General features: G+C 43.8%; 1 protein-coding gene across 2 annotated transcripts in view; it reads left to right on the top strand.

Moving 5' to 3' along the window:
* Positions 1-23,984, top strand: part of TNS2 (tensin 2) — a 250,519-nt gene that overhangs the window by 174,103 nt on the left and 52,432 nt on the right. The window contains exons 11-15 of one of the 2 annotated variants that reach the window (XM_068267236.1): positions 862-945; positions 6,632-6,744; positions 18,470-18,530; positions 18,617-18,695; positions 21,537-21,666. In XM_068267236.1, coding sequence (XP_068123337.1) covers positions 862-945; positions 6,632-6,744; positions 18,470-18,530; positions 18,617-18,695; positions 21,537-21,666 — 467 coding nt within the window. Of the gene's footprint in view, positions 1-861; positions 946-6,631; positions 6,745-7,009; positions 7,072-18,469; positions 18,531-18,616; positions 18,696-21,536; positions 21,667-23,984 lie in introns of those variants that run through there. The other variant, XM_068267237.1, reaches the window with a different exon arrangement.

Here is a 23,984-nt window from a genome sequence, read left to right as displayed (position 1 = left end):
TATATATATATATACTGTACAGCGCTGCGTAATATGTCGGCACTATATAAATACTAAATAATAATAATAATAATATTAGGCAGCCACTTGATTTTACACACATCTGTAGCTCAATCCACCCAGTCTTTTAATCCACATAACTCCACCACACTGCATAGGCAGATAGCCATGTCACAGCAGTTTTTGCTTTAGCATTTCCTCTTCCACCTCTCTACTGATTGGACACTGAATTGGAAATGTCATGATGGTCATTCATTGGACAGTAAGCATACGTTTGACACACAAACCATTGATGAAATAATAGTGTCCCCTGATTGGCTGTACTTGTGTAGACATGGTGCGTGAAACACAAATGTGAAGGACCAACATTTAATTTCAAATCTTTGTAAGGTAAATTTGTACAGTATTTTAACACTGTAGCTATCAGTCTAGAGTAGGTATGATCAGTGAGATGCAAATAATTTTGAGTTTATGCAAATTGATGTGGCTTAATACTGGACCATTCGAATTTTACCAGGATTTGATTGGTTTATTTTCAAGCTGCATACATTTGCATGCACAATTTGCATAATGAATTATTTGCATCTCATTGACCATACCTAGTCTATAGTTTCACTACAAGAGCAAAGCTGTAAGCAAGAACTTGGGGAATTAGCAGTCATTTCACCTTTTTATTGTGTTTGTACTCTTTGGAATGCTGTTTGTACATAGGACGTTGTATTGTGTAGTTGTGTTTTGTCTTTTCTGTTATGTTGAAGCTGTGAATGATTTCCACCTGCCATGCTGCAGTGCATTGTGGGATGTTGGTGACTCTCCTTCCTTCCTCAGCTGATAATCTAATGCTGGCTTTCCTGCTTGCAGTGTGGATCAGGCCCTCAGCACTCTGGCCATGAGAAAGTTCTGTGAAGATAAGGTCTCTTCATCGCTTCATCCATCCCAGCGCAGGTCAGTGAGGGGTGGCTGGTAACCTTTCTGATCCCACCACTCCTATCATTATTCCTGGCTCACAGACAGTGCCCGGTGCCTTCACTCATGTTTTCTTAGCATGTAACTGGGAAATCAGGAGCTCTTCCTGTTGTAGCAGAGAATACTTCATTGCCATATATCCTGTTATCAGGACCTACAGAAAAAGCTTTTCACTGATCCGGTTTCCTGTGACAAAAATTGGCAGAAATACAGTTTCACTTGTTTCCTGACAGCCGGGACAGGGAGAGTTCTAGGCCAGTATATGAAATAGAAATGGGATCCTTGCTGCTTAGAGGCCAACTTTAACCCAGGAGTGAACTTCATCCTAGTTAGTAGCCGATACTCCTTTTTCCACTAAATATATTTACTTTTTGTGTGTTCACCAGAGACATCTGTGTGGCTGATATTGAAGTGAAATCTCTCCCAGTGTGATGTTTTTAGCCGTGGCTATGACAGTTTCCTGGCTGTTTTAACCATGGCTATGACAGTTTCCTGTCTCTTTTAGCCATGGCTATGATGTTTCCAGGCTGTTTTAACCACAGCTATGACGGGTTTCTTGGCTGTTTAAGTCATGACTATGACCATTTCCTGTCTTTTTTGCCATGGCTATGACAGTTTCCTGGCTGTTTTAGCCATGGCTATAGAATGTAGGAGAGCTGGCAGGCACTCGGGTTATGCTGTATTTAAGCAGGCAAGTTGAAAAGACACCCAGGTAAACTATGTGCTCGAGACAGAGAGACAAAGTTTATGCAAAAAAATTGGAGGAAGCATGAAAAGTCTGGCACAATTGTTTTAATATCAGCAAGTGTGGAGCAGTGCAAAAAAGTGACAAAATGCATGAGTTGCACAACATGCAATAAAATCTGACATGCAGCGTAGTTTTGTAGAATAAACTTGCAAATGCTAAAATGCTGTACCTGGGTGTAGGGAGGTGGCAGGTGTGGGCGCCAAAATGGTGCACGGCCTAATTTTGGCGCCCACACCTGCCACCTCCCTACACCCAGGTACAGCATTTTAGCATTTGCAAGTTTATTCTACAAAAACTATGCTGCATTTTACTGCATGTTGTGCCACTCATGCATTTCGTCACTTTTTTGCACTGCTCCACACTTGCTGATATTAAAACTATAGTGCCAGACTTTTCATGCTTCCTCCAATTTTTTTGCTTAGCCATGGCTATGACAGTTTCCTGGCTGTTTTAGCTATACCTATAAATTGTCCTGGCTGTTTTAGGCATGGCTTTGACAGTTTGCTGGCTGTTTCAGCCTATGACAATTTCTTGGCTGTTTTAGTCATGGCTATGACAGTTTTGTGGCTGTTAACCTCGTTGCATTGCCTGCCAGTACTACAGATGCTGACCTGCAGGCTTACGAAGGATCAGTCAACATGAATGAAAGTTTGCAACCTTCCCCTGTATCATATTGGACCGAACTGATGGTTACTGGAAGATTTAGTAAAATGTGCAGTGTCTGAATGTGATCTTTAATGAATGCAGACTTTTCACAAATGTTTTTTGAAATAGCCACAGTATACAGTAAGCGTTGTGGTTGTGTGCTGGTAAAACCTATGGCTATGATTTAGCAATATTACACCTGCCTACTATCTATCTGAATAGGTCAACTTATTCTGACACATTTGCTCTATTGTAATGGTACTAAGAGATATAATATACCCATTTTAAGAATTATGATATATTGAATTACATGTTGTTTTGTGAAATGGTGGCCACACACGGCTCATTTTCAGTTTCTAAAAGGAATACTGAGGCTGAAGCTCTGCCATTAATACTACAAGTCAGTGGCCCAGAATGAGCATGCTGGACAGATACTGACTCTGGTCTGATCCCAGTAGCTGCATACTTGTAGCAGGTGTGTGACTCAAAAAACAACTTAAAGAGAAACTCTGACCAAGAAGGGCTGATAACCCCTTTTACATGAGAAATCTATTCCTTTTCACAAACAGGCCATCAGGGGGCGCTGTGTGACTGATATTGTGGTGAAACCCTTCCCACAAGAAGCTCTGAGTACCGAGGTACTTTTGGCAGTTTCCTGTTTGTAAAACCTGTTGCCTTGTGGGAAATAGCTGTTTACAGCTGTTTCCAACTACCAAAACAGCAAGCAGCAGCTACATCACCTGCCAGCAGTAAAAATGTCACCATGTAATAAATGTCAGAATATAAATCAGAGATTTTAAATATTTTACAACGGGCAAACACTGACTAAACCATTTATACATAATTATTGTAAAAATGAAGCACTTTTTTATTACATTATTTTCACTGGAGTTCCTCTTTAAAGCGGAATATAACCCTGCATTTCAACTTTGCTCTAAAACATTATTTACAGTATATTATATGCAACCAGCATTTTTTTTTTTACTAGACCAGCATTGGAAGGGTTACACAGTGCTTTAAAGTTCCTGGAGATTTCTGCAGACGCATCCGAAGCTGACATAGATACATTTTGTTTACATAAATGTATCTAAGTGTTAAATGTGAGTCATCTCTCTGACTGAGAAGGAGTTGGAGGACAGCCAAAGAGTGTGTAACATTTCTCAATAGATACATATAACTAAATAGAATGTAACAATCTGAACTTCTGCATAGCTCTCCACTGAACTTTAAACCTCTGTGTTTAACCCTTCCAATGCTGATCTAGTAAAAAAAAAAATGCTTTTTGCATATAATATGCTGTAAATAATGTTTTAGAGCAAAGTTGAAATGCAGGGTTATATTCCGCTTTAAAGGACCACTATCGTGAAAAAAGTAGGCAGTTAAAATCTGACAGAACCATCTCCTGAACACCAGTTGCGAAGTCTAACTGACAAAAATAGTGTGCAAGTTAGTAGGTAGGCTGGCTGGTATCTTACTGTTTGGCAGTTAAACTGCTGGTCAGGAAATGCTGTTGAAAACAAAGAAAACCCAGAGAATCCCCCATGAGGAGATGGACTGGCACAAAACCTGTCAGTTCTGTCAGATTTTAACTGCCTACTTTTTTCATGATAGTGGTCCTTTAAGTCAAAAGCTTGGCGTGACAGCCAGGCAGCTGACATTGTTTATAAGGGGATGAAGATGGCAGACCCTATATTCCTTTCTCTTCAGGTTCTGTTTCAAAACAACTGCTTTAATAGCTTGATCATTTACCAGAAACGTTTGATTCATGTACAATATGCTTATGTTTAATTTTGGTGATAACAGAAGACAAAATTATCGAATAATGTAAGAAAGATTTTTGTAAATAAAATACTTTTGATACAAACTCAAAATGCAGAGTATGGCTGTATGGTCTATTTAACTGTAAGCATCATTTAAGCTGGCCATACACCTATAGATTTCCAGCCAATGTCCCAAAACGAGCGATTCCTTTCTGAAAATAATTGATTCCTACCATACACATCAATTTCCCATAATTCCAGCAGGGAAGCTATTGAACATGGATTGCACTTCAGAGTTGCACTGTTCTATGCAGTGCAAAGCTATGGCCCATCGATCTGCCAATGCTTCCTGCCCTGCCCTTGATCGTGTTACATTTTCTATCCTGTCCAATCGATATTGAGTCAAAATGGATCAAAAATCGATTGCACTGACATTTTGGAGAATCGATTCCCAGCAGATGAATCAAATATGCAAAGAATCAAATGAGAAAATCGATGTGTATGGTCACCTTTAGAGTAGCTATTACCTGGAATTATCATTTGTGTTTGTCAGTTTAGGTTTAATCTAAATGGGGAAAAAGTACATTACAATTGATTAACTTGGCTGAAAGTCACATTTCCTGTTAATAAGTAATTAATTAATCTTGCATAATGGAAAATTGCTCAAATTGGCATATTAAACGAGAGAATACCTGAGTGCTTCTGAAACCCAAGACAGAGTAACAAAATAGTTGTTGCTGCAATACAGATTGTTATAGACCCGCCCAGCTAAGCAGGGGCGTAGCATAAGCCATAGCAGCTGCTATGGGACTCTGGAGCAGAGGGGGCCCAAGTGGTACTTGACTACTTAAGGACCAAGGTGATGGAAATCTACGCCCTGTTTTGGTGGTTACCTGGCTGGCAAGGCATATATTTCAATCACCGCCGCAGCGCGCATCCGCCGTTTTCATCGCTCTCGCCGCTGAATCCTCGACATGTCCTGTCGCAGCTCACTTGCTCTGCCTGTCTCTATGACAGCAGAGCCATGTGAGCCAGTCAGGAGCCGATTTTATTGGCTTCTGGCTGTGTCTATCAATGTAAGCTGTTCCCATTGGCTTACATTGATAGACACGGTCAGGAGCCAATGAAAGCGGCTCCTGACTGGCTCACATGACTCTGCCGTCATAGAGACGGCAGAGTGGGTGTCCTGAGGATCCCAGCGTGCGGCGGGTAAATGCGGCGATTCGTTGGGATTCGTCGTTATTGTACCAGCGGTCTCTGGTCCTTAAGGGTGCAGAGACCGCTGGTACTTTAAGAAAACCTGAACTGAAAATTAAAAGTTAAAATAAGCATACACAAGTCATACTTACCTTCCATGTAGTCTACTCCTCGGTGTCTTTCTCTTGTCATGCGTCCTGTTTGTTCACTGTGATCAAGGGAATTTTCCGTCCTCCATTTTGAAAATGGCCATTACCCCATAACAGCTTTCTGGTCAGCACACAGTTAAACTGTAACATCGCCCACTTGAGACATAGGGAAACATGGACATTACCTGGTACATCAGTTTTCCTCTCAGCTATAACTGACAGCAACTGATATTTTACTGACAGCAACTGATATATTTCAGTTCTGACAAAATGTTTTCAGAACTGGAAGGGATTATTGTCAGAAGAAAATGAGCTTCTGAGAGGAACTGATGGCAAGGTAACTATGTAATGTTCATTTGAAGTTACCTCATGTGTTTATTTTAAATATTTTTACTCAGTACAGGTTCTCTTTAAGTGGTGAAAGCAGTGCAGAGCAGAGAGCACTAACACAGATGAGAAACGTGGAGAGGGGGGAGAGGGGTGTTGGAGCAGGCATGTATGGTGAGCTGTCCTGATACTCACCGCTCCCCCCCCCCCCCCCCCCCCCCCGTTCTCCTTTTTGCCGCCTCCTGTTGCAGCAGTTGCCCCGTCTCCTGTATGGCTGGGTCGGGAGCATTGCAGCTTTCTGGCTGGGCTGCACGCAACCTCTGCTGGCACGAGTACATCAGTACGGGAACCCCCGGCCGGGAGCGCTCTGCGCATGCGTGTGATGTACGCATGCCGGCAGAGGTTGCATGTCATAGCCAGCAGCCACCATGATCCCGACCCAGCCGTCCATAAGACGAGGCCACAGGGCAATTGCAGCAACAGGAGGCGGCAAAAAGGAGAATGGGGGGAGCGGTGAGCATCAGGACAGCTCACAATTAATGTCTGCTATAACCCCCCAACCGCCCTTGTATCGTTCAATGTATTCACTACTTTCTTGGGTTTCTCCGCCCTCTGATTTTGTCTCCCTGCCCATGAACTTTATGCAGTGCTGATTGCATGAGAATGTAAATTGCCCAGTTAACTCATTTCCATAGGGTAGGGGCAGGTGGCATTGCTTAAAAGTACCTACATCTGAGGGCCCCATGATAGTTTTGCTATGGAGCCACATGATCTCTAGCTACACCAATGCAGCTACGTTATGTAAAATATTGCTAAACCTATCTTATCTTTGTGCGCAGGTATATCAACTATTTTGGAGGTTTGCTGTCTGGCACCATAAAGATAAGCAGTGACATGCTGTCCCTGCAGTATGTGCTGCTACCGGTCATCCCTGCACTGCAGACAAATGGAGGTAAGCATACAGCACAACATCTGCTCCCACAGTGCAGTGAAATAGCAGTGACATGTTGTCCCTGCAGTGTGTGCTGCTACCGGTCATTCCTGCACTGCAGACAAATGGAGGTAAGCATACAGCACATCTGCTCCCACAGTGCAGTGAAATAGCAGTGACCTGCTGTCACTGCAGTTTGTGCTGCTACCGGTCATTCCTGCACTGCAGACAAATGGAGGTAAGCATACAGCCCAATATCTGCTCCTACAGTGCAGTGAAATAGTAGTGACATGCTGTCCCTGCAGTGTGTGCTGCTACCAGTCATCCCTGCACTGCAGACAAATGGAGGTAAGCATACAGCCCAACATCTGCTCCTACAGTGCAGTGAAATAGTGGCGTGCAGCGAGAATCATACATACTGGGAGATGCAGCCTGCAGCATATTGGCTAGAGGACCAAGAACAATAAACACAGGCAATAAATAATGGTTCTGTCATTGTGTTGGAGTGCTGCTGATGTCATTCTGTTATTGTTCTTATGTGTTTGGTTACAGGCAAGTTCAGTTGAAGCCTTTGTGTAACTAGAACTAACATAATGTCACTTATTTAGCAGACAGCAGTGAAGTACACCAACCTAATGAAACAAAATAGTCAGTTATTGCTATAGCTTATACATTTAGTATATGTATTAAAGAGAACATGTAACAAAAAAAACCCTCTAGTCAGGGCCCCCTGCAAAATTGGATGGGGCCCTCCCATCCCTGCACACTGGATAGGGACTGTCTACAAATCTTTGTCTACAAAACTTTGTATGGTTCATTATCAGTGGCTGAGCAGATGCAGTCATTAAAACAATTGTAAAAGCAGAACGTTTTTTCTCTCCTTGTCCTTAGTTGTCAGTCTCTCAGGACGGGGCCCCCTGTGGTTTCTGGGCCCCCCTGCGGCTGCATCCCTTGCACCCTCTATTGTTACGCCCCTGCCTCTAGTGGATACTTACCTCGGGAGGGGGAAGCCTCAGGGTCCAAATGAGGCTTCCCCAACCTCTGAAGCTTGGAGGAATCCAGCACTGGCTACCCTGAAACCTCCCCCGACAAGCGGGGATATATTTACCTCTCTGCGATCCTGCGCATGTGCACTAGCGGCTCTTCATTTGGGCTAGGCCAGGCATGGGCAAACTTGGCCCTCCAGCTGTTAAGGAACTACAAATCCCACAATGCATTTGCCTTTATGAGTCATGACTGTGGCTGTCAGACTCCTGCAATGCATTGTGGGACTTGTAGTTCCTCAACAGCTGGAGGGCCAAGTTTGCCTGGGCTAGGCGGACATAGCCGAGCCCGATCATAGCCGATCTACTGCGCAGGCGCAAATGACTCACGCCTGCGCACTACAGCTGATATGCTCGGGTTCCGCTAATTCTGCCTTACCCAAACAAGGAGCGGCTAGTGCGCCTGTGCAGGATCGCGGTAGGTGAATATTTACCTCGCTGCACTTCGGAGGTCCCAGCGCTTGGATGGAGGAGGACAGGGAAAGCCTCGTTAGGATCCAGAGGCTTTCCCCTCTCGAGGTCAGTTTCCCCCAGAGGGTTTTTTTTTTAGTTACAGATTCTCTTTAAGGTATGTATTTCCACTTAGTAAGTTATGCTGTTTAGTATTAAAGGAAACACAAGGTGAAAAGATGAGATAAACAATTGTATCTATCCTTCTTCTCCTAAAAATGACTTTTTGAGATATTTCACAGTTTTATTTTATATTTACATTTACTTTTTAAGTTTTCTCTGTTTCATTGTCTCTGCTCAATGACACATTCATTGAAGTAAAAACAATAGTGCACAAACCAGCCTGGGGCCCCGGGAGCTCTCACTGCCTGGGGCCCCAGAACCAGCATGCAACACCATATGGGAGCGCAGCCAAGCCCTGGAGCTGCCACCCCCAGGAGCCTATCCCCAACTGCTCTGAAACTTACCAAACACACAAAGGGAAATACTCACTTCCCAAACAGTTCTCTGCTGCTTATATAAATTTGCAGTTTAGTTAGGAGGGGGGGCAGATGAGAGGGAATATCCTGCACGCTGGTGCCCCCTGCTGGCCATACAGCCATTGTCTATAGGCAACTGAAGCCCTCTCCAACGACTGGCTGAATTTTCTCAGCCTCTGCTTAATTGATTACTGCAAACTAGGTGTAATGTGTGTGTGCACTTCTTATTGGCTTATAAGCAGCCTGCAGGCTTTATATAAGCAGCAGCGAACTGTTTGGGAAGTGAGTATTTCCCTTTGTGTTTTTGCAGGGCCGGATTTAGGCCTAGGCCACCTAGGCCATGGCCTAGGGCACCACAGGAGCAAGGGCACCAAGGCAGCAGGCTAAACTGGTGCAGCATTTGCAAGCTTGCAAATGCTGCAATGCAGGGAGATCAGACGAGCGCCTGACCGTGGTACTCTGCGGCTAACTGTCTGTGCAGCAGCCACCTTGCTCTCTGTGCACGTTTGCATTGTGGCCAGCGGCTATAGACTTGGGCAGCATTGGAGAAGGAAAGGAAGAGGAAGCTTCTGCACTGGAGACGAGCGGAGAAATGAGTGACACTGATGGCTGCTGCGGTGTGAAGGTGAGCTGGCTACCTATACTGAGAGGGGGAGTGGGAAAAGGAGGGATTAAGGGAGTCATCTGGCTACCTTAACTGGAGGGAAAGGGGGAGGAGTCATCTGGCTACCTATACTGGGGGGAGGGGTCATCAGGCTACATATACTAGAGGGAAGGGGGAGGGGTCATCTCGCTACCTACTGAAGGGGGCAGCTGGTGATAGTGGCCTAGGGCGGTAAAGAGTACAAATCCGGCCCTGTGTGTTTGGTAACATTCATTGAAGTATGCCAGAGCTCACATCTATGAAATATTGATCCCTTTTCTCTCTTCTGCTCTCAGACGCCTTTTTTTTTTTGTTTTTTTTTTGTTAGGAAAGTGTTTTTAAGTTGTAATTCCTTATTGGCGAGGGTTACACTATAGTCCGACCAGATAGCGACTGATCAGAAACTGTCACTTGCATACCTGGTGTTTAACTCTTTCAGGAATAGAAAGAAGAAAAGCATTATTGCATAGTTATTTGTGTGCTATGCACTTTACATGCACATTTCTATCTTATTATGTCACATGTCACCTTGTGTATCTTTTAAAGAGAAACTGTGACCAAGAATTGAACTTCATTCCAATCAGTAGCTGATACCCCCTTCCCCATGAGAAATCTATTCCTTTTCACAAACGGATCATCGGGGGGTCTGTATGGCTGATATTGTGGTGAAACCCCTCCCACAGTGTGATGTCAGGACCATGGTCCTGACCGGTTCATGTCTGTGAACCTCATTGCATTGTGGTAAATAACAGTGGTTTACAGCTGGGTCCAACTGCCAAAAAAGTAAACTGCGTTTTCCTCCACTGACATCACCTGCCTGCAGTAAAAATGGCACCATGTGGTAAATGTCAGAATGTAAATGAGGGAGAGGTAAGATTTTACAATGGGAAAACACTGACTAAATTTTTATACATAATTATTGTAAAAAATGAAGCACATTTTTTTATTACATTATTTTCACTGGAGTTCCTCTTTAAACTCATGATTACTGTATATACCAGGAGCATAAAGAGTTTTGTTGCCCTCCACATTCCAGAGAGTTGATCCATGAGAGAGTCCAGAGAGTTGATGCACGAAGAAGCGGGAATATTGTCGTGTGCAGATAGCACACAGCAATGTTACCGATACTAGATATTAGAGTAATGCGTGTGTTGCTATGGTAATACCTATTACTAACGTGCATTACCGTAGCAACACTCGCAGTACTCGAGTACCACAATTCATGCTAATAGCATAACTTGCTGTACACTGCTAGTGGTAGTAACAGTAATATTGACTTGCGCTGTCTGCACACAGCAGTATTACCGCTGCTTTGTGCATCCACCCCTGGGGTTGCCTATGTTTTTATTAGCATCAAAATATTCTGACATTAAGAGCTCTTTCACACCAAAAAAGGCAAAATGCTAATTCATTGCAATTGAGTTGTGTTTCTTCAATTTGCACTGGAAGCATTTCTGTGCATGTTTTAGTGCATTCATTTGCGTTTATCCGGCGCTAGAGAGTATACAGGTTGTTACAGGTGTTGGAGTTTAGAACAGTTGTCAGCGGCAGTGGACTCGGGCAGCACAATAGACGGCTAAGGGGCTTTTTAAGCTGAGCAGAGACTTGTAAAGAGTGTAGAGTTAATAACAAGAGAAATGCATCTTTTCCAACCAAGTAAGACATCACAGTTTCCAGGTATACTCTAAAAAGTAATGCCTCTTCCATGAACAAAAAATAAAAACAATTGTCCCTATATATGCATTGCAGATTTTTATTAGTAGCAGCTTACCTCCTTTACCGCACTGTGTGGTCCATTGGGCTCACAGGTGTGCTACAGGAAATGGTAAGTGAATGTGGTCTGCACATAAGCTGCGCTCAGACATTTTGGATTCTGATAGATTTTGAGCAGTCTGACCAAAATGAATCAAATCCTCACTGCAGAGCCGGGCCGGATTTACCATAAGGCACTGTAGGCACATGCCCACAGGCGCCTGATGATGGAAAGGCGGCCCACTCCCCTCACCAAGTGCCTCCCTCCTTCCTTCCCTATGCAGAGTCCTGATGAGTGTAGTTGAGAGGTTACTCATCCAGCTCCCGGCATTCCACTGATGAGATCTCCCTTCAGTCAGGGGCACCTCTAGCTACTTACTATTGAGGTTCCTCTAGCTACCTAATACTTGGGTGCAACTGTAGCTACCTATGACGGAAAAGGGAACTAAGGGAGAAGTGACGGCTGGGCCAGCCAGCACACAAGGTATGCGGTTTCGGCGGGAGGTTTGTAGGTTCAAGAAGAGAGAAGTCCAAGGTGCCTGGACATCTGTGCCTATAGGCTCCTGTGAGGTAAATCCAGGCCTGCTGCAGAGGGAACTAGGGATGCAAACCTGAACATCCAGAGCTATTCTGTCCGGTTGCAAGAAAGCGTGATTCAGCAAGGCTAGAAAATCACAGCGATGTGGTCGTGGGTGTTGGCAGGCTGTGCGTATTTCATAATGAAAAAGGCAATATAAATATTTTCTATAACAAACATACTTGAATTTGAGAAACAACTTTAGTACATTTTCCTGCAGCTGAGAATAAACTAGGGCTAATGGTAAACACAAGAACACATCACTTACAGGGAGGGCTCCATACTGAATGGCCTTTCTTCTGAGATGCCTGTTTAACATATCTATTACTGTAAATATTTAGAGAAATGGAGGTTTCTTCTTTCCTGCTGCCCCCATCTCTCTGTATCACTATTCCACCATTCATTTCATTTATATGGTGTTCATTATACAGTTGTCTCTAGCACATGTGCTTCTTATAAGTCCTGGCTTCCCTTGACATCTGTTCCTCAGGCACATTCATAGAGTATGCGTTAATCCCTCTCCTGTCTGCGAACACAACTTTATCTTGGTGGCTGCACTAAAGACTGCCTTCATTGCTCACTGCCATAACCAATTTAGTCTTAATAGCATCCACTTCTCGGTAGGAAAAATGTTATAAGCACTGTCATGCCAGATGCAGAGATGTAATCTCAGCAAGCTTTTAAAGAGGAACTTCCAATAAAGACTTTTTTGGTGTGTAAACTGACTCCCAAGTACGCTCGGAAAGCCCTGTGGCTGAGCAGTGGGTCAGTTTATTCTGCATACATTTTCCTTTAGGATCAGTTTGATCAGATGAGCCCCTGAATGTCTGGTTGTGATCACTTCACACGTCCCCTTCCGGTTAAAGCCCACACATGAAGAAGTGAGATACGATTACCTGTTTGCAACCAACTGTAAAGGTGCCCATACACTCGTCAGATTGGCAGCAGATAGATAAGAAATGCATCTGATGATCTATCTAATGCCTTTTTAGAACATTTTTTACCAGGATAGAATTCCAATAGATTTCAGTTTGAAATCTATTGAAATTTGATCTGATGGCATTTTTTTGCCATCAGATTTCCATTAGGGCCAATGCAAACTGATAAGCAATCTCATCAGATCGACCTAAATTTTCCACCCTGCCAGTTCGATGGAAATCCATCGAAATCGGCCATCGATCGGTCGATTGCCCAACCGATTTGCAATCGATCGATCGATCAGGATCGATCGGTCGGCCAGAAAATCGGCTGAGTGTATGGGCCCCTTTAGAGACTTGCAAGCCAATACACTGATCAAATTGATCACCTGCTGCCACTTTCTCCATAAACTAACCAGCTATATTTATGAAGTTTGCTATCTCCAAAAATAATGTTCCTATGGATTAAGTGGACCTGAATTCAGACCTTCCTCTCTGCTCTAAAACATACGCAATTAAAGAAAAACTTTTTTTTGTTACAGCTGATTCAAATCCTACAATAAATCTGCAGTGTTTCTACTTCCTGCTGTCATGGAAGCAGACATATTGTTCACATCCTGTGCTTTCAAATTAGCTTATCTGCTGTGGCAGTCAGCTGACACAGGGGAGAGACCAAATTACATCTTGTGATTAAACACAGATGAGGGGGAAATAGACAAGCTAAACTCTCTAAACACATGCAGGGTGCATTTTTCTATGCTTTCCTTCGGCCCTGTGCAAGAGTTTAGGTACACTTTAATTTAAAAAAAAAAAAAAGATACCTGGCCTTGGTTGGTGCAAGTATGTCTGATAAAGAGGGATGCACTGGGTTGAGGAGGGGTGCATGGTTGGTTGCACCGTCACATGTGGACGGGGAGGGGCTGGTACAGGAATTTAAGTAAGTCTCACTTACCCTTTAAACTTTGGGTAAGAGCCACAGCACAAAAATCAACTTTTTTTTTTCTTTACTAGGTTTTTATCTTTTGGCAAGTAAGCATGATGAGTATAGGTATTCTTGCAGTGATGGGGTTCTGTGCGCATAAGGCTCCCCCGCCTCAGTGATACTGTAGCCATAAGCCTGTGTGTTATTATAAGCTGATAATTTGCATTTGGGCATCCCTCCCACATTCAGAAACTAGGACTCAAGTATTCATACCCAATATTCACCATTAAAACTGTAGACACACTTTTGCTTAGAGGGGACTTTAAATATAGAAAGGGGGAAAGGGGGGGGGGGGGGGGGGGTGTCAGGCCTAAGTTGCTCCATTCCTCTTGTGTTGTCTGCATACCAATCATCTTCTCACATATGTCAGGCATCTGTCTGGTATTATCTCATTCTGCACTAACGCAGTTGTGAAGCCTTCAAAATCATTTCTATAATTTATGGCATAATTGTCCCGCTATCTAATTTTGTTAATAATGTCTTATTATTATTATTTTCTGAAACTTTAATTAGCCTATGTGATGAATATTAGAATTACTGTGTCTTCCCATCCTACTTTTTGGGAGATACTGAGAGCTGTGCTGTCTGTGCCCATCCTACTTTACTGGGAGTAACTGAGAGCTGTGCTGTGTCTGTGCCCATCCTACTTTACTGGGAGTGACTGAGAGCTGTGCTGTGTCTGTGCCCATCCTACTTTACTGGGAGTAACTGAGAGCTGTGCTGTCTGTGCCCATCCTACTTTACTGGGAGTGACTGTGAGCTGTGCCCTGTCTGTGCCTATCCTACTTTACAGGGAGTGACTGAGAGCTGTGCTGTCTGTGCCCATCCTACTTTACTAGGAGTAACTGAGAGCTGTGCTGTGTCTGTGCCCATCCTACTTTACTGGGAGTGACTGAGAGCTGTGCTGTGTCTGTGCCCATCCTACTTTACTGGGAGTGACTGAGAGCTGTGCTGTGTCTGTGCCCATCCTACTTTACTGGGAGTAACTGAGAGCTGTGCTGTCTGTGCCCATCCTACTTTACTGGGAGTGACTGAGAGCTGTGCTGTGTCTGTGCCTATCCTACTTTACTGGGAGTGGCTGAGAGCTGTGCTGTGTCTGTGCCCATCCTACTTTACTGGGAGTGGCTGAGAGCTGTGCTGTGTCTGTGCCCATCCTACTTTACTGGGAGTAACTGAGAGCTGTGCTGTGTCTGTGCCCATCCTACTTTACTGGGAGTGACTGAGAGCTGTGCTGTGTCTGTGCCTATCCTACTTTACTGGGAGTGACTGTGAGCTGTGCCCTGTCTGTGCCTATCCTACTTTACTGGGAGTGACTGAGAGCTGTGCTGTGTCTGTGCCCATCCTACTTTACTGGGAGTGGCTGAGAGCTGTGCTGTGTCTGTGCCCATCCTACTTTACTGGGAGTAACTGAGAGCTGTGCTGTGTCTGTGCCCATCCTACTTTACTGGGAGTGACTGAGAGCTGTGCTGTGTCTGTGCCCATCCTACTTTACTGGGAGTAACTGAGAGCTGTGCTGTGTCTGTGCCCATCCTACTTTACTGGGAGTGACTGAGAGCTGTGCTGTGTCTGTGCCCATCCTACTTTACTGGGAGTGGCTGAGAGCTGTGCTGTGTCTGTGCCCATCCTACTTTACTGGGAGTGACTGAGAGCTGTGCTGTGTCTGTGCCCATCCTACTTTACTGGGAGTGGCTGAGAGCTGTGTTGTGTCTGTGCCCATCCTACTTTACTGGGAGTGACTGAGAGCTGTGCTGTGTCTGTGCCCATCCTACTTTACAGGGAGTGACTGAGAGCTGTGCTGTGTCTGTGCCTATCCTACTTTACAGGGAGTGACTGAGAGCTGTGCTGTGTCTGTGCCCAACTTACTTTACGGGAAGAGACTGAGAGCTGTGCTGTCTGTGCCCATCCTACTTTACTGGGAGTGACTGAGAGCTGTGCTATGTCTGTGCCTATCCTACTTTACAGGGAGTGGCTGTGCTGTGTCTGTGCCCATCCTACTTTACAGGGAGTGACTGAAAGCTGTGCTGTGTCTGTGCCCATCCTACTTTACTGGTAGTCACCACCACCATTACTGCCTGGGACCCTCTTGAAGATCGCATCCATGCTGCTCTTGATGCACAAGCATGGCTGTGCTACTCCCAAGCGAGTATAGCCATGCCTGCGCACTAGCATGGAGTGCCTCTCGTGAACAAGCGGCCCCAGTTAATTGCTTAGGTGTGGTTACATTAGTTATGTTAAATAAAATAGATAGGTAATATAATCTCTTACCCACCCTGTTTTAAAAGAACAGGCAAAAGTTTGTGATTTCATGGGGGCAGCCATCTTCTTCTTGGGGCAGCCATCTTTTTTGTTGAAAGGAGGTGACATGGAGCATGAGACACAGTTCCAATGAGCTCTGAGAAATAAACTCCCACATCGTTTTGTTCTGATTGAGTTTTGGCCATATCTTTAGACAGTTATGTCCAGGCTGAGATCACAAACTCTTGACAATTTTCTAAGCAGAGGTCAAGTAAAATTAAAGCACACCTGAAGTAACATGTGACATGATGAAATAAGCATAGGTACATGAAGTACTAGCTCTACTAAGAAATTATCTGTTTTCCAGTGTCAGGAATATAGCAGCTAGTTATGAGGCTGATGATGTAAGGATAACAGGAACATATTTCTTTCATTTTTCTATCTGATGTATATTTTGTCAGAGGTGTAGGTATGTCAGCCAGTCTGGCTTTTGGAAGGTGTCACCTGGATAATGTCTGCATGTAGATTGAATTTGCATTCAGGGCAGAGATCAAGGGAAATGCCATTGTCTTCTTTGAATAGACCAGTCACCTTCTATAGGCAAAGGAACCTGGACAGTAATTAGGAACTGTCTACCTAGCCACTAGCCAGGAAACACTTACTTAGACATTTACCCGACCAGGTTGAAGCCCACACAGGCGTTCGGCTACCTCTATTCCAGTCTGAATAGTGGGCTGGAAGTGGAATTGCTTTGAAATCTGTAAGTGTAAACAGGATACTTGTTGTTCTCAGGATACAATCTTACCTGTGAAATCTGCAACCTTCAAAAAGCTGAAACAGGAACCCTTTGAAATTCGCATATCACAGGAAGATTATGACAAGCGTTTGGTGATGTCACAAACGGGGAAATTGCATTAGTTCCTGGGGACACTTCAGACTATTTAAGGTGGTCCAGAACAGTCACTGGTATCTCCTCCTGGAGGTAGCGCATAGCTAGGGATGATCGCAACTCCTGGTCGAAAAAAACTGCGTCCTCCCATCAAACAACGTTCTAACCTAAGCTGGTAACGTTCTCCCCCCCCCCCCCCCCCCCCGTTTATTTTTACGCAAATATCCGTGTGTGTATTTTTGTAACTTTTATCTTTGTAAACTCTTAATCTTGTAACCTTTACTTTGTAACTTTTTTACTTTGTTTTTGTACATCTTTTGTATATATTAAGTTCTGCATTGTTCCACGGTTTCCTGGAATATTAAATTATTATTTAATAAGCTTGACTTCTGCTGTACTAAACTAACACTCATAGCCTAGAGGAGACTGCAGTGTAGCTGTGTATAAGTCCATGCCTAATTGTATGCTTGAGCAACACTACCATATGAAATTGTAATTGCATTGTGTGTATGGGGCACTTCTGCGCTCGACAGCAGAGTGGGAGTGGCTAACAGTATCGTTCGGAACGACTGTTAGTGGTTTTGCTGCACGACAGTGTAACTTGCATTACAAATCAGTGCCTGATTGTGCTGTGTTACTGTACAACTGTACTGTGTGTGTGGGTGCGTGGCGTTCCCGTATTCGGCCTAAGCGCAAAGCTGACCCGAATACGAAAACGCAGATTGCGTGTTGAGCACTCGACAGCTGAGTTGACGTGTCTAGCAACCGCTAGTGGTGGCAGTAAGAAGCTTTTTAGGGGTCACAGCCTTGTTTGTAGCTTGAATAAGGCTGTTCCCCGCTTAATCTGGTCAAAGCTGCAGTCGGGAACTGTATATGCAGGCGTGCCGCGGGCCGGTTCCTGATATCCAGTACACCAAGTGTGAAAAAAAAACTAGAGTTAACTATGCAAATGAGCTTGTTGAACAAATTGTGGAATTCATTAGGTTTCTTGAGAAGTAAATATCAACCAAAAGAATGTTATCTGAGTTAGAAAAGGTTTGTGATAAGGTGTTTGTGCTGGAAAGTTCAAAGGGTCATTACTTCTGTTTGTTTTTCAGCTCAGCAAAGCAGATTTGTCACAGCTGCTGTTTATTATTATGTTATAAAACAAAGTTCTTAAACTGAACATAATTATATGAGACTCACTTCTTTATTTATATTTACTTGTAGTAAAACACACAATTAATAATCTCATAAGTTTATTTTCACCTCAGGTTTGCTTTAAAGTATATTACTGAAGTGAAGAACTTCTCACCTCTGAGGTACCCCCGAGAGGCATAACCATATCCCTTTACCAGTTTGCTCATGCACACTGAATCCATTATAGAGCTGCTTGGCCAGTTACAGTCAGAGATGGTTTTCATTGGATACATGTGTAGGAAAATGTACTGTGTGATGTCTGAACTTGGCTCATTCAGGGCTTTGCAGAGGTCAGTGCTGAAGGCACCTTGCCATTTATTTCCATAAAGCTGGCCTTGCATGAACCGCCAGTCATCCCCGGTGGAATTCTGATGCAAATGTATGCACAGACTATGCACCATCTGCCCAGATGTTAACCATCTGTAACAATAAGCCACTTCTACTTCACGTGTGTTTTAGCCATTCCTTTCTTCTGCTATATTGTCCACATTCCTCTCCATGCCACATAAAATACCTGAAATGCCTGGTTGTGAATTTCTCCACCTGCACATTCTGCTTTAATTCCTTTTGGGTTTTATTTTAATGACTTTTGTTTTACAGGATTCTGTCCATTCCTGAAGATTTACCAGTCCATGCAGCTGGTCTACACCTCTGGAATTTAGTAAGTTGGGCCTTTGGATTTCAGTTTTATTGCTTTGTGTTATTGTTTTTTTTTCCCTGGTGATAACTTCTGTTCTGCTTTTAAAGCCTTGCAGATGGCACAAGTCAGAGGCGACAGTTGTGTGTTAGTCTAGAGCCAGCCTTGCTGCTCAAAGGTGATATCATGGTATGTACCAATATTAGAGCATTAGATGAAATGTGTATGTGCACCAGTAGATGACTCCACTCCAAACAGACTTTAGGAGAAGGGTATGCCAGTCAAGACAAGTACTGTACGCTTATATGATCAACCTAAAGGCGCGTACACACGCCGTATTGTTACTGGCGGATCAGTCAAAAACACTCTTATCAGTCTGCCAACAGCCTGTACTCACGTACTACTGTCGGCAGAATGGCCGACCCACGGGAGGGTCTGACGGACCCGTTGTTTGTAACAATACTGCGTGTGTACGCGCCTTAAAGAGTTCATCTCAACCGTCCTCCGGCATTTGTTGTGGAGCTGCCGGATAGGACCCTTGTATGGGTCTGCAAGTAAAAGTACAGAGTTGGTATAATAGTTCTCAGTAAATTCAAACCTTTGAGGATGTGATGTCACATGGAGAATCGCGATAGGTTCACTTCCCTCCATTATTGTTTGGCGGCTTGGTTCACTTTGGTTGGTATCCCTTCCTGTTCATAATTGGTGTTTTTTTCATTACTCCCTTATAGCTGGCTTAGCACTGGCACTTTATCTGCAAGTATATTGCTTTTACATTTTGCCCTTGCACTTTATCTCATTTTGCCTATTCAGTTATTGACTCATATGTCAATAATTTCACGTTTGGCATTCAGTTTTGGACCTCACTGGTATAAATGTGTTTTTAGTTGTTTTTACCTATGTATTTGACAATAAAGATGATCTGACATATGGTTTAGTGCGGTATTATGACAACTTTATACTGTTGTTATAATTGCCTTTGTCGTCTTGCATATTCCATGGGTACAATACTCTAATTATTTTTTTATGTACGGTAATATTGATGGTGCCAGTTTGGTTGGTTGGAATAGACCCCTGTACAAAATACTCGCCTTTATTTTCTGTTGTCTGTACAATTCAGTCTCTCCCTGTATTGTTTTATTTTGTGTGTGTGGAATGTACCACTATACCTGTTATTTCAAATCTGCAGTTTAATACATAGAAAGATCCAACATTCATGTGGAACTCACACGATCTATGGTCTGCATTTTCATATCGGCAGTAACAGCTGTCACATTTGTTGGCAGAACTGAAATAAACACACTTTTTCACAGGCCTAGGTGGAATATCCTGTCTGGCTTCCAAAAATGCTTTAACAGTTTTTGCTGGACTTTCAGAACTTGTTATGAGGCACTGAGGACTTTATTTGGGAACATGCTGTTGATGTGTAGTAAGGCAAATGAACTAAGCAACAAGGCACTGACTTTGTTTAAGCTCATTAGAGCAGATTATAATTGTTCATAGTCCTAATGCAGTACACTCAGAACTGTATTACATAATGCGGGAATGGGAGTGTTTCTTCATACTAAAAAGAGGCTTTTACAAATACACTTTTTAAACAGTTTTTATGATTTATGTATTTAATCGATATTTTAGTGTAACTTCACTTTCATGTACAAATTAAAAACATTTCCATTTAGTACAACCTCATACATTGTATAGACTTAAAGAGAAGCTTTAACCTACCCAGCGTTCAATTTCCCCAGGATTTCTGTGCAGACAGTGATAAAATTTATTTTTAAAACTTTTTTTTTTCCTGTAACTTGCCAAAATGTGTCAAGCAAGGGTCTAGTATACAGTGCAGGAGAGTATTGATGTGTATGCATGTTTATACTGTTCACAGCATGTTTTTTTGAACGGACATTTCTGTCCATACCGCTAGGGAGGTTAAGTGAGATGTGATGTGTGTGTACGGTGCCTAGCACACAAATAAATACATTGTTGCTTTTCTTCTTTCTCTTCTTGAAAGAGTTAACATTAGCTATACAGTTGGGACTTAGTCTTATAGCATCCCTCACTGATAAGGAATTACAGCCATAAAAAACTTTCCTGGCAGAGAACTGGGCTTCTGAGAACTCCTCCTTGCTGATGTATGCACTCCCCTAGCTCCTGCATTCGCAGTGTGCACACTCCCTTCCAGACCGCAGTACAAGGGGGGTGGACCGGACATAGTGTGCATGTGCAGTATATCCAATCCACCCTTTTCTACAAAGGTCTAAACGAAAGCACAAATGCCGAGAATGCAGAAGAACTGGGAGCACAGCCACAAGTCGAGGGTCTGGACATGCTGCTGAGTCGCAGACGCTAACCGGCGTCTTGTAGTACAAAGCAGCGGCACAGGAGTGATCAGGGCAAGGGGTAAGCCTCAGCACCACTACCCACACATGACAGTGGTAAAGAGGCCAAAAAAAAAAGTTTGTGTGTGCACACTAATATCCACGTGCACAATCATGCACACATGCACAAGCGCGGGTCCCTTGGTAGCACGCTCGCGATCATGTGCGGCAGCAGTAGAATGACAAGACGTACCTGTACGTCCTGTTTGCAGGAAAGGTAGTAAAACTGGATGCATATAAAAGTCCAATTTGTTTTAACTAGTTAAGCAAACATTACCAAAAGCAGCCACCTCCGTTCCTTTGCTTTATGTAGTTCACCTGTCTCTCAGATGTAGTACAGGATCTTTTAATTGGGTGTGGTACTTTGCCCTTATTGCCTCTTCAGGCTCACCGTACAGCAGCAATCACTAGTGACCCATGACTTGTTGCAGGGTTAGGGCCTGTATTTGTCATGTGACCTGCATGTGTCTGTTGTTCATGTTGCAAGCTGGCACTGGTGTTTTTGAAAGCTCTCTATCCGTTCAGTTGCTAGTTGTCAGGACAGATTCCCGAACAAAGATTGGTACGTGTAATCTACCTCCTTTAGTTAAAGATCCCGCTGTTGTTTTCCTGCCGTATCTGTAATCTGGAATAATGATGCATCTGTTCTTCCTAGGTGAAATGTTATCACAAACTCTGCACACCTCATGAGAGAGAAGTGGTCTTCAGGATTCAGTTCCATACTTGCACCATTCACAATACACATCTGTGCTTCAGTAAGGATCAGCTGGATGGTGCCTGCACAGGTGAGTAACACAGAGTATGCACGGTGCTCCATGTGTCTGAGCAGAGAGGGACCATGCAGAATGGGAATCCTCTCTGAAAACAGCAGTCAGTGTGAGATCTGCCTATATTTGGACTGCACTGCCATGAATCCCTGTGACCTTTTTTTTTAACCTCAAGGCCAGCATCACAGTTGTATACAAGCCTGGTGAAGGAAAAACTCTTTCCTGCAGAGAAAATGAAGTATTTGGGCATCAGTCGCTGACCAGAACACAGATATTGCAGCGTGCTTTGTCTGTTGGAGTCTTGTTAAGATCAGAATCAGAATCTTTATTTTCGCCAAGCACGACTGGGCCGTGCCTGGAATTGGTCTTGGCACGTACAGGGTACTGATACAGGATATTGTCAGGAACCGGCCCGCGGCACGCCTGCGTATACGGTTCCCGACTGCGGGTTTGACCAGACTGAGAGGGAAAGCAGCCTTAGTCAAGCTAAAACAAGGCTGGGACCCCTCAGAACACCTCTCACTGCCACCACTAGCGATTCGCTAGACACTTCCACTCTGCTGTCGAGTCCTCAGCGCGCACTCCGCGTTTTCGTATTTGGGTCAGCTTTGCGCTTAGGCCAAATACGGGAACGCCACGCACCCACACACACACACAGTTGCAATCTTACACTGTCGTGAAGCAAAGACCCACTAACAGTTGTTCCGAACGATACTGTTAGCCACTCTGCAGTCGCTACTCGCACTGGCGTTGTTCGTACGTTGGGTCAGCTGCGCGCTTAGGCCAACGTATGACAAACGCCCCCACACACAATGCAATTACAATTTCATACGGTAGTGTTGCTCAAGCGTACAATTAGGCATGAAACTTATGCACGGTTACACTTCAGTCTCTTCTAGGCTATGAGTGTTAGTTTAGTACGGCAGAAGTCAAGCTTATTAAATAATAATTTAATATTCCAGAAAAACATGGAACAGTGCAGAACTTAATATATACAAAAAGGTTACAAAAAAAACAAAGTAAAAATAGTTACAAAATTAAAGTTACAAAGATAACACACACGGATATTTGCGTAAAAATAAACGGGGGAAAAAAGAACGTTACCAGCTTAGGTTAGAACGTTGTTCGACGGGAGGACGCCGTTTCGACCAGGAGTCGCGATCATCCCTAGCTATTCGCTACCTCTGAGAGAAGATACCGGTGGCTGTCCTGGGTCAGCTTAAATAGTCCGAAGTGTCCCCTGGGGCATTTAATGTCCAGCCCCCAGGAACTAATGCAGTTTCCCCGTTTGTGACATCACCGAACGCTTGTCATAATCTTTCTTGTGATATGCAAACTTCAAAGGGGGTTCCTGTTTTAGCTTCTTGAAGTTTGGCAGGATACAATCTCACCCATTGAACTCTGCAGACATCAAAAAGCTTCCTCCACATTATTTCCTTGGTTAAAGTGTATTTTAGCACATCCATGAAAAGATTGAATTTTGGTTACAGGTAGCAGTTTGCCTGTAATCCTGTTTACACTTACAGATTTCAAAGCAATTCCACTTCCGTTTTTAAAGTCTGTAGAAATTTCCAACCCCTTCCATGTAAATTTCCAACCTTCAGGTGTCAGCTTCCCATCCCCAACACTCTGGTAGGCTTGCTTTGTATGATGGGACAATGGCTGATTCCAGTTCAAAAGCCATGCTGACCAGCCTATTCTTCCTCAATTGGCCGCTAATTAGCAGTACACACAGTTTCCCCAGCTGGACAATGAGGGCAGAGGTAATGTACATTTACATGCAGACTTACATTACCCTTCAGTTTACTCTGGCCAGGTGACCAATTACTACCAAGCACAATACACATCTGAGGTTTTTCCCAGTAGACAGAAAAAGGACAGAAATATGTTCTGTTATTATCCTTAACATTATCAGCACCCCAATATATCACCACAGATATAGATACAGATACAGGACAAGTCAAATAGTCAGAAAGGAACAGAACCTAGTTACAACACAAAAAACACTCAAACACTCAAAAAAAAGTCAGTTTGAGCTAGGGCGCCGTCTATCCACGTGCAAAGTGCCTCAGTGCGGACATGGTGTTGTGGTGTGGGGATGGGCAGTTACGTGGAGAGAGTTCAGAAGGTTGACAGCCGAGGGAAAGAAACTGTTTTTATGCCTTGAGGTCTTGGTGAAGATGGACCGGAAGCGCTAGTTATCTTTAATGCTCTGGAGTACAGCCTGGAGTGGTAAAGGAGGTCCAGTGAGGGAAGGGATCTTCCGATGATCCTCTCCGCTGATCTGATGACCCTCTGCAGTTTGAGTCTGTCGCTGGCAGAGGAGCTGGCGTACC

The sequence above is a fragment of the Hyperolius riggenbachi genome, chromosome 2 (assembly GCF_040937935.1).
Source record: "Hyperolius riggenbachi isolate aHypRig1 chromosome 2, aHypRig1.pri, whole genome shotgun sequence".
Lineage (NCBI taxonomy): Eukaryota > Metazoa > Chordata > Amphibia > Anura > Hyperoliidae > Hyperolius > Hyperolius riggenbachi.
The sequence above is the reverse complement of the archived record's forward strand: the minus strand, read 5'-3'. Positions and strand labels throughout refer to the sequence as shown.